The following is a 12,763-nucleotide window of genomic DNA, read 5'->3' as shown; positions in this document are numbered from 1 at the left end:
ATAATGATAGTAATGATATTAATGATAATGATAGGAATGATTATAATAATGATAATGATAGGAATGATGATAATAATGATAATGATAGGAATGATAATAATAATGATAATGATAGGAATGATAATAATAATGAGAATGATAGGAATGATGATAATAATGATAATGATAGGAATGATAATGATAATGAGAATGATAGGAATGATAATAATAATGATAATGATAGGAATGATAATAATAATGAGAATGATAGGAATGATAATAATAATGAGAATGATAGGAATGATAATAATAATGAGAATGATAGGAATGATAATAATAATGAGAATGATAGGAATGATAATAATAATGAGAATGGTAGGAATGATGATAATAATAATGATAATGATAGGAATGATAATGATAATGAGAATGATAGGAATGATTATAATAATGATAATGATAGTAATGATATTAATGATAATGATAGGAATGATTATAATAATGATAATGATAGGAATGATGATAATAATGATAATGATAGGAATGATAATAATAATGATAATGATAGGAATGATAATAATAATGATAATGATAGGAATGATGATAATAATGATAATGATAGGAATGATAATAATAATGATAATGATAGGAATGATAATAATAATGATAATGATAGGAATGATGATAATAATGATAATGATAGGAATGATAATAATGATAATGATAGGAATGATGATAATAATAATGATAATGATAGGAATGATAATAATAATGATAATGATAGGAATGATGATAATAATGATAATGATAGGAATGATAATAATAATGATAATGATAGGAATGATAATGATAGGAATGATAATGATAGGAATGATAATGATAGGAATGATAATAATAATGATGATATTAATGATAACGATAGGAGTGATAATGATAATGATAGGAATGGTGATAATAATAATGATAATGATAGTAATGATAATAATAATGATAATGATAGGAATGGTGATAATAATAATAATAATGATAGCAATGATAATAATAATGATACTGATAGGAATGATAATGATAGGAATGATAATAATAATGATGATAATAATGATAACGATAGGAGTGATAATGATAATGATAGGAATGGTGATAATAATAATGATAGTGATAGTAATGATAATAATAATGATAATGATATGAATGGTGATAATAATAATGATAATGATAGTAATGATAATAATAATGATACTGATAGGAATGATAATAATAATGATAATGATAGGAATGATAATAATAATGATAATGATAGGAATGATGATAATAATGATAATGATAGGAATGATAATAATAATGATAATGATAGGAATGATGATAGGAATGATAATGATAGGAATGATAATAATAATGATGAGAATAATGATAACGATAGGAGTGATAATGATAATGATAATGATAGGAATGGTGATAATAATAATGATAATGATAGGAATGATAATAATAATCATAATGATAGGAATGATAATAATAAGGATAATGATCGTAATGATAGTAAAGTTAATAGTAATAAAGATAATAACAATTAGGAGGAACCAGAGAGCGCATACCTCCGCCAAGGCAATAGGGTCACTGATGCAACAGGAATATTCACACTTGAAGAATTACATGAAAATCACCTTTTTAAGGTAAGATAATAGCAGCAATGAGAAAGCTAATGGTTACAAAATAATAATGATGATAGCAATAATAATAGTAATGACATTTATGTTGGTGTTAATAATCATACTAGTAACAATAATAATAATAATAATAATAATAACAATAATAATAATAATAATAATAATAATAATAATAATAATAATAATAATAATAATAATAATAATAATAATAATAATAATAATAATGATAATAATAATAATGATAATAATAATAAAGATAATAATAATAATAATAATAATAACAATAATAATAATAATAATAATAATAATAATAATAATAATAATAATAATAGTAATAATAATGATAATAATAATAATAATAATAATAATAATAATAATAATAATAATGATAATTATAATAATAATAATAGTAATAATAATAATAATAATGATAATGATGATGACAATAATAATGTTAATAATGATAATGATGATAGTAATATTAATACTAATACTACTACTAATAATAAAAATAACAATAACAACAATAACAATAATAATAACGATAATAATAATAATGATAATAAAAGGCAACTGCCACGACGGGGATCGAACCCGGGACCACGAAGGTCAAAGTCCAGTGACCTTTGCACTGGACCTTCGTGGCAGTTGCAAGGAAGGATCGTGGGAATCTTGCATTTAGCTACACCATTGCCATGCAGGTCTACTGCGCACCTGCATAATGCTAATAATAATAATGATAATAATAATAATATTGATAATAATAATATTAATAATAATTGTGATAATAATAATAATAATAGTAATAATAATAATAATTATTATTATTATTATAATAATGATAGTAGTAATAATAATAATGACCATCGTAGTAGTGATAATAATAATAATGATAATAATATTAATATTATTATCATTAATAATAACAGTGATAATAATAATAATAATAATAATGATAATGATAATAATAATTATTATTATTACTACAATGATAATAATAATAATAGTAATAATAATAATGACCATCGTAGTAGTGATGATAGTAATAATGATAATAACAATGACAATAGCGATAATGATAATGTCAATAGCAAAAATGATAACGATAATAAAAAGAATAACGATGATAGTGATGATAATTATAATGATTAAGATGATGATGATAATAATGGTAATGAAAAAAGATAATGATATAAACCAATAACAGTGTTGATAATAACAATAACAATAGTAATAACAAGAACAAGAGCAACAATATTAATAATGATAAATAAAATGATGACAGGAATTAAAATCAGAATAAAAGCCAGAATGATAATGATGAAAATGATAATGATGATGACAATGAAAATATGATAACGATAATAGTAACAATGGTGATGATGAAATGGATTATGACATAGTTATCAGAAAATGCTAATTGGTTGGCAGTAGCTACTAGCAAGGATAGTGATGATAATGATAATTGCAAAGACAGTGATAAAAAATGTAATAGTAATATTAATTTGATTAATAATTTAATCAATAAAGTAGATTAATGATACTTTTTTATGATGATTATAGTAATGATAATGATTATAATAGAAATAAGACCATTACAGTAATGATAGTAAAGAAAATAATTATGATAAAATAGTGATGATAGTAATCATGATAATGGTAATAATGATAATGATAATAATAATAATAATAGTATTATTAATAATAATTATTAATAATAATGACAATAATAATGATAATAATAATAATGATAATGATAATAATGATAATAATAATAATAATAATAATGATGATTATAATAATGATAATGATATTAGTGATAATAGTAATGATAATAATAATAATAATAATAATAATAATAATAATAATAATAATAATAATAATAATAATAATAATAATGATAATAATGATGATTATAATTATGATAATGATATTTATGATAATAGTAATGATAATAATGATAATGATAGTAATGATAGTAAAGTTAATAGTAATGATAACAACAGTTAGAAGCACTCAGAGAGCGCATACCTCCGCCAAGGCAATAGGGTCCCTGATGCAATAAGAACATTCACACTTGAAGAATTACATTAAAATCACCATTCTCAAGTACAATAATAACCTAAGTTAGGTTTAGACACACCTCGAGTAAAACTTCATAAAAATCTGTTCATAACTTTTTTTTTGAGTTATCCTGCTATCCAACGAACAAACAAATAAATAGTAAATATAACCTGCTAGGCGGAGCTAATAATGATAATGATGATAACAGCAATAAGAAAGCTTATGATAACAATAACAATAACAATAATAATGATAATGATACAGAACAGTTGCAATGACGACAAAATTAATGATACTGATACAGATGATAATGATAATGATAATGATAGTGATGGTAATAATGATGATTATGATAATGATGATAATGATAACCGCATTAGTAATGATGATGATAATAATGATTATGATGATACCGATAATAACAACAGCAACATTAATATTTGTGATAATCATAATGATGATAATGATAACAATATTACTAACAACAACAATAATTATTATGAAATGATGATAGAGCAATAATTACCAAAACAGATATCGCTCTCACTAATAACTTTTCGAACGAGAGACGAAAAGGCATCCAAGCCCCCCCCCCTGCCCTTCTCCCCCTCCCCCCACTTGCTCTTCTCCCCCCTTGCCCTTTCCCCCTCCCACCCCCTTGCCCTTTCCCTCCCCCTTGCCCTTATTCCTTCTACCCCCTTGCCCTTCTCCCCCCTCCCCCTTGCCCTTTTCCTCCCCTTCCCCCACCCCTCCCCTCTTGCCCTTCTCCCCCCTCCCACCCCCTTGCCCCTCCCCCCACTTGCCCTTTTCCCTCCTTCCCCCTCTTGCCCTTATTCCCCCTTGCCCTTCTCCCCTCCCCCCCCTCCCCCGAGTCCCCGCCGGAGAAGAAGGCAAAGAAATAAGATTCAGAAAGGCTGCGCATGCTAATTAGCCCCTAGAAGGACATCTTCGAGGCTTTGCACGTAAGGGACTCCTGCCCCTTGCCCCCCCACCCCCCCACTCCTCTTACGCTGCCCCCTCTCCCCCTCCCCCCGTACCCCCCGTACCCTCCTCCTCGCCCCCCCCACTCCTCTTACACTGCCCCCTCTCCCCCTTCCCCCGTACCCCCCCATACCTTCCTCCTCGCCCCCCCCCACCCCCACCCCTCTTACACTGCCCCCTCTCCCCCTCACCCTGTACCCCCCATAACCTCCTCCTCGCCCCCCCACTCCTCTTGCACTGCACCCTCTCCCCCTCACCCCGTACCCCCCATAACCTCCTCCTCGCCCCCCCACTCCTCTTGCACTGCCCCCTCTCCCCCTCCCCCTCCCCCCGCTCTCTTGCTCCCTGTATTTTGCCCCCTCTCCCCCCCCCCCTGGTCGCTGTATATTGCCCAATTGTCTCTTGTCTTCTGCCAACTCTCTTTTCCTTCTCTTTTCTGTTCTTCGTTTCTCTTTCTTATTCTTTCTTTCGTTCCTCTCTTCCTTATTCCTTCTTTTATATCCGGCACTTCTGTTTCTCTATCTCTCTCCTTTCCCATCCTTCGAGATTCCTTTCTTCCTTCGTCTCTCTCCTTTTCCTCTCGTCACTCCCTTTCCCTTCCCTCCCCTCCTCCCACCTCTCATCTTCTTCCCTCCCTCCCTCACTTCCCATCTTCCCTCCTCTCTCCTTCTCTTTTCCCCCCTCCTCTTTCCTTCTTTCCTCTCCCTCTCTCCCCCTCCCCCCCTCCCTCCCTTCTCTCTCCTTCTTTCCCCTCCCTCCCTCCCCCCTCCCTCCCTCCCCCCTCCCTCAATCCCTCCTCTCCCTCCCTCCTCTCCCTCCACCCCTCCTCTCCCTCCCCCAACCCTCCCTCCCTCCCCCTCCCTCCCTCCTTCCTCCCCTTCCCTCCCCCTCCCCTCCTTCCCTCCCTCCTCTCCCTCCCTCCTTCCCTCCTCTCCCTCCCTCCCTCCCTCTAATCTCCTCCTTTCTCCATCATGGTAAAAGGAGACAAGTCAGCACTCCGCTCAATGAAAAATTCTTTAAGGCGTCACATTCTCATTCCGCAAAGAGGAGAGGTCGCGTCAGACAGCATCTGAGAATCTCAGCATCAGCTTCATATCATCTGCTTATCATTTTCTTCCCTTTTTTATCGTTTTTTTTTTGTTTCTTTTTCTTCTTCTTCATTTTTTTCTTTTTTTCTTTTTTATCGTTTTTTTTATATCTTTTTTCTTTTTCTTCTTCGTTTTTCTTATGCTTCTTCTTTTTTCTTCTTCGTTTTTCTTATGCTTCTTCTTTTTTCCCTTTTCCTGCTTCCTCTTTTTTTTTTTTTTTTTGCTTTCTCTTCATTTCGATCTTCCTTTTTTTATATATTTATTATTATTATTATTTATTTTTTGCTCTTACTATTCTTCTGAATTTCTATCCTCATCTTTTCTTCTTCTTTCTCCCCTTCTTCTTCTTCTTACGCATCTTCTTTCTTTCCTCCTTTTATCCGTCTCTTTCTTTCTTTACCTTCTTTCCTTTTTCCGTTTCCTATCCCTCCTCGTTTTCTTCTTATCTTTCTCCTTCTTCTTCCCTTGTTTCATTCCACTCCACTCCTTTCCTTCTTCATCTCTTTCTTCCGTCTTATTTCCTCTTCTTCCTCCTTTTCTCTTCGTCTTATCATTATTATTCCTTCCTCCACTTCCTTTTTTCATTTTCACCATCCATTACTTTTGTCTTCATGTTTTTTTCACCCTTCTCCTAGTCTTCTTCAAATTCTTCCGTTTCTTCTTCTTCTCTTTCTTTCCACCTTCCTGCCTTCTGTGTCTTTCTTCTCATTATTACCTTATTCCTCTCTCCCTTTTCTTTCTTTTCATTTTTTTTTCGGACATGCTTTTTTTATTATTGTTCTGTTTGCTATCACTGCCATTCGCTATTACTGTTATTCGTGAACAGATGATAATGACTCTGAAAATGAGGCTAATGATGAATACGGGATTGATAACGATGATAATGATACTAATTATGCTAATGAGGGTGATGATAATGATAATAATAATGATAACAATAATAATGATAATAATAATGGTAATAGTAGTAATGGTAATAATTATAATGATCATGATAATGATAACAATGGTAATAATGTTAGAACTAATAAGGATAATAACAACAGCAACAATAACAATAGTAATAATGATGATGATGATGATAATGATAGTAACGATAATAATGATAATAATAATGATAATGATAATGATTATAATAATGACAAGGATAAAAATATTCACACTTGAAGAATTATATTTAAATTACCGTTTTTTTTCAAAAACACTAGCGAAAGTCTGTGGTTCTATTATCTCGCAAGGATAATGAATGTTAAAATGAATAGATAAGTAAAAAAAAAAAAAAAAAAAAAAAATAGTGGCATCTAAGTTGGGCTAAGACACACGTTAAAATTTCAGGGAGGGAGACAGAAAAGGAGAAAAGGAAGATAAAGGGAAAAATAGAAATAACAATGATCATGATACTACTAATAATGATTATGATACTAATGATAACAATAATAATGATCATAGTAATAAAAGGTAACTGCCACGTCGGGGATCGAACCCGGGACCACGAAGGTCAGAGTCCAGTGACCTTTGCACTGGACCTTCGTGGCAGTTGCAAGAATGGAACGGGGAAATCATCTATTTGTATATGATTAGAATTTAAGTATGCTAGCATGTGCGTGCTTGTATGCGAGCACACGTGTGTGTGTGTGTGTGTGTTTGTGTAATGATAATAGTTATATTAACTAGAAGCAGTCAGAGAGCGCATACCTCCGCCAAGGCGATCTAGTCCCTGATGCAATAGAAATATTCACACTTGAAGAATTACATTAAAATCACCTTTCCCAAGTACACAGGTGACGTCCGTAAACATAACTTCCTTGAGGAAGGTAATAAAGTTAATTATAGCCATATTAACAACTGATAAATCATTTTAAAAACCACCTCCAAAATTTGGTAAAAATCTGTTAATAATATTTTCAATTATCCTGCGAACCAAACTACAAACGAACAAACAAACTAACCAACGCTATCAAAAACATCCTCCTTGGCGGAAGTAATAATAATAATGATAATAGTAATATTAATAACAATAATGATAATAGTAATATTAATAACAATAATGATAATAGTAATATTAATAACAATAATGATAATAGTAATATTAATAACAATAATGATAATAGTAATATTAATAACAATAATGATAATAGTAATACTAATAACAATAATGATAATAATAATGATGGTAATAATAATCATGATAATGATAACAATGATAACAATGATAACGATGATAACAATGATAAAATACAAACAGGCGCACACAATACAGACATGACCTCCCCCACTCCCCCCCCCCCACGATCCTCGAACCCGGATGTGGATTTTTCCAAATTTCGAATAGGTTGTTTAGATGTTTGAGTTGCCAGTTAGGTTATTAATCATGCGTGGTAGATGAGGGGAAAGGGAAGGGAGGGGGGGGGAGGGATGGGATGGAGGGAGAAGGGGAGGGTAGGATGGGAAATGGGTAGGTTAGGGAAATGGGAAGGAGAGAGGGAGGGATAGGGAGGGAGAGAGAGAAGGAGAGAGGGAGGGATAGGGAGGGAAAGAGAGAAGGAGAGAGGCAGGGAGAGAGAAAGGGAGAAAGGGAGGGATAGGGAAGGAGAGAGAAAAGGAGAAAGGGAGGGATAGGGAGGGAAATGGGAAGGAGAGAGGGAGGGAGAGATAAAAGGAGAGAGGCAGAGTTAGGGGAGGAAAGAGAGAGAGAGAGAGTGAGAGAGAGAGAGAGAGAGAGAGAGAGAGAGAGAGAGAGAGAGAGAGAGAAAGAAAGAAAGAGAGAAAAGGGTAGGTAGAGAATGAGAAAAAAGATACAGAAGCGAAGATGAGAAGAAAGGAGAGGATAATAGAGTAAGAGAAACAAATAGAGAGAAGAAAGGGAAATAAAGATACAGAGATATGAAGAGACAGAGAGACAAACAAAAACAAAAACAAAAAAAACATGAGAGATAAGACAGAGAAAAGGGGAGATAAGACAATAAGGGAAAGAAGAAGGGATAGGGGGAGTATGAGAAACAGGGGAGAGGAAGAGATATAGAAGAAGGAGGGTAGTGTTAAGGGGAGGAAAACTAATTCTTTATTTTGGTTATTCTTCTTTCGTTTTTTTTATCATTATTATTACTCTTTATTTTAGCTTTTTTTTGTTTTTTGTTTTATTATCGGTACTTTGGTGTCTCATTCATCACAATTATTGTTATTGTTCATGGTGGTGGTTAATGTCATCATGATTATCTTTATTAGTAGTAATATTAATAGTGTTCTTATTGATATTGTGATCATTATTACTATCATTATCGTCATAATTTTTGTTATTATTGCTATTATCATCATCGTCATCATCATTACTATTATCGTCATGATTGTCATTTTGTCATCATTATTACTATCATTATAATATCTTTATGATAATTACCATCATTATTATTACTGTCGTTGTTGTTATCATCATCACCGTATTCATTGTCATTATTGAAATATATCATCATCATCATCATAAACATCATCATCACAATACTCATCATCATAAACGTCATTACAATACTTATAATCATCATTACCATTATCATGATAATCATTATGAACGCTAATTATTCTTAAAACAGTTATTATGACTATCATCATAACCACCTTCATCACAACGACAATCATAACTAACACGATCATTATCACTAAACCCTACGAACTGTTAATTACCCTCAATTGATTAATCAACCCAATTAGCATCACAATTACTATCATTACCTCACGTACTGTGATTTTTTTTTTCTGTGAATCGCATTTTCTTCTTAATTCGCCAATATTCTCCTTCTCCGTTTCCCTTTCTTAATTCGCCACTATTCTCCTTCTCCGTTTCCCTTTTGCATTAAAACGACCTTTTGGAGTAATGATATCCACTCCCGGGGTAATGGGGTGCAATTTAGGCCTTTCACCCTTGCGTTTAGGCCTACGTCTCCCTCCAGAGCCACTTAAGGGAGGGGAGGGAAGGGAGGGAAGGGAGAGAGGGAGAGGAGGCGAGACGAAGAGGGCCAAGAAGGGGTGTTAAGATTTTTTTTTTTTTTTTTTTTTTTTTTTAGGAGGGTAGGTTCGTTCTTCATTTGTTTTTCTTGTTTTAATGGCTTCGTCTGGGACACTGTGATGTGTTTATCTTGAGTTCTGTTATCAATGGTCTTATCGGTTATTCTTTTTTTTAACCTTTCTTTCTTTTTTTTTTTTTTGTTCTAACCCCTTTTTACCTTGAGTGGGAGGGGAGGGGGAGGGGGGAGGGGGGGGGTTATTTCCGGTCATGGATGTTGTTTCAGTTATTTTACCTTTTCGTAGTTATTTTCACTAGGAAAGGGAGTATAAACTGTTTTATTTTCTCTCTCTACGTCTACATCCGCCTCTCTCTGTTATTCCTATCAACTGTTTCTTAGGAATGTCTTTTTACAAGTAATCCTCGTCTGTCTAGCAATTTCATTCTTTTTTCCTTTTTTCTTTTTCCTTCTCTCGCTCTCTCTTCCTCTTTCTCTTTCTAACTCTCTTTTTCTCACTCACTCTCTCTCTATCTATCTCTCCTTCCCTCTCTCTCTCTCTCTCTTTCTTTCACTCATGCACTTTTTTTCCTTCTCTCTCCTTCACTCATTCACTTTCTCTCTTACTCATTCTCTCTCTCTCTCTCTCTATTCCCTCTCTTTCTTTCCTTCTCCCTCCTCTTTCTCTCTATTTCTCTCTCTCTCTCTTTCTGCTTCCCTTCTGTCTTACCCAAACACTCCTCTCTCTCCCCTCTAATCCTCCGTCTCTCTCTCTCTCTCTCTCTCTCTCTCTCTCTCTCTCTCTCTCTCTCTCTCTCTCTCTCTCTCTCTCTCTCTCTCTCTCTCTCTCTCTCTCTCTCTCTCTCTCTCTCTCTCTCTCCCCTCTCTCTCTCTCTCTCTCTCTCCTCTCTCTCCCTTTCCCTCTTTCTTCTTCCAAACAGAGAGAGCGGCTAGGTCTATGAATGCCTAATGAGTTCCCATCTATCATGTCTAAGAATTGAGATTTGTGACTTCAATCAGACGGCAGATAAATATTAATTGAAGTTTTCAGTTATCCGGAGTTCGTATGATTTATCGCTTTTGCGCGTTTCTTAGTTAATTAAGTAAGCTTTTTTTTTTTTTTTTTTTTTTTTTTTTTTTTTTTTTTTTTTTACCTGGTTTTGGTTTGCTTATCCTGCATACGATAAAAAAATCAAACATGTATATACACACACACACGCACACACGCACACACACACACGCAAAAATACACAGACACGCACTCACACACAGCAACATACACACACATATTTACTCACACACACACACACACACACACACACACACACACACATACACACACACACGCACACACACACAGACACGCACTCACACACACCAACACACGCACACATATTTACTCACACACACACACACACACATACACATAAATACACACACATAAGTACCTACAAACACACCCACCCATACACACACACTTCAGAACGCACACATATCCATAGAAAAAATATACATACATATGATAGGGTACGCACGTGTACACCCATATGCTTAGGAACTTGAAAATTCTTTGATATCAAAGTCTCTATGATGGAACAGTTTAATAACAACCCTTCCTCCCCCCCCCCCCCCATCCTTCTCTCCCTCTAACCCGCTTACCTCCCCCCTCAGGGGCGCTGGGGAGAAGGGGGGGGGGAAGGAAGAGTGGGAGACGTGGGAGAAAGAGGGAAGAGGGGCATCATATAAGACAAGAGACAAATGTACACAGATAAGCCCACCTACCCCCCCCTCCCCCGCCTCTTAAGATACAAGTACATCATAGGTTTATTCATACACATACATTCATACGCACAGACACATACATACACCCATACGCATTAGTATCACAAGGACTAAATTTACTCTCTGACACGCATACACACATACATACACATGCGCACAAACGCAGATACAAACAAGCAAACATACACGCACATACACAAACACAAACACACAACACAAACCTAGACACACACAGAAGACAGACGGACACACTCAACACAAACACCAACACACACACAGCACGAACACAAACACACACATAACATAAACATACACACACACAAAACACGAACACAGAAACACACACAACACAACACAGACACACACACACAACACAACACAGACACACACACACAACACGAACACACACACACAACACAACACAGACACACACACAAAACACGAACACAGACACACACACACAACACAAACCCAGACACATACACACACAAACATACACACACAACATAAACACACACACACACAAACAAACAAACACACTCTCCCATCCGCACCTGGTCTTAGTCACGTATATGTTATATGACATTAGAGTGTTGCCTTTCAGAATACACAATTAAATGATACATGACTCTCTTCACTATGAAGATTACACACTTTAGTCCTCCTTTGATTAATGTTTGGAACTAAATTAAAACCATTTTTGTTTTATCTTTATTTTTGGCCTTCGTCTTGTAATTAATTTTCCTCTGTAAATAATCTCTTATAGATTTTAATGTGTATATTGTGTATCGTATTCTCCATTTGTGATATTTATATACCGTACATGATAAGAAATCTTTATGTAACTGAATAGGATTGGTGTATTTGAGTAATCCCTTACGATAAAGTTGTCAAAACTACGGTTTATTTGTTAACATATACAACAAGCAAAGATACTTTAGTTATTCTTGTATATATATTTTGCCCCGAGTTTAGATAAATATTTTTATGGCGTGTCGTTGATGTTTATTTGTAAGTCTTATTGATATCTTTTTGTTTATGATTTTCACGGTGAATTTCTTCCTCGTATTATGACATTTATATATATCCTGGAAATGAAAATTAAGTGTGTGAGATATGACAAGGATATACCATAAATAATTGGACAAGTCGCATTGAAATTTATTTAGCATTATCATTATTTTTTAAAATTATGATCATTATTAGA

The 12,763-nt window shown here is 34.1% G+C and overlaps 1 protein-coding gene across 1 annotated transcript in view; it reads left to right on the top strand.

Moving 5' to 3' along the window:
• The first annotated feature begins 1,599 nt into the window (after positions 1–1,599).
• Positions 1,600–12,763, top strand: part of LOC138864912 (uncharacterized) — a 39,416-nt gene continuing 28,252 nt past the window's right edge. Inside the window, exon 1 of the mRNA XM_070133552.1 lies at positions 1,600–1,652. Coding sequence (XP_069989653.1) covers positions 1,600–1,652 — 53 coding nt within the window. The remainder of the gene's footprint in view (positions 1,653–12,763) is intronic.

Source organism: Penaeus vannamei, chromosome 19, assembly GCF_042767895.1.
Source record: "Penaeus vannamei isolate JL-2024 chromosome 19, ASM4276789v1, whole genome shotgun sequence".
Classification (NCBI taxonomy): Eukaryota; Metazoa; Arthropoda; class Malacostraca; order Decapoda; family Penaeidae; genus Penaeus; species Penaeus vannamei.
The sequence above is the reverse complement of the archived record's forward strand: the minus strand, read 5'-3'. Positions and strand labels throughout refer to the sequence as shown.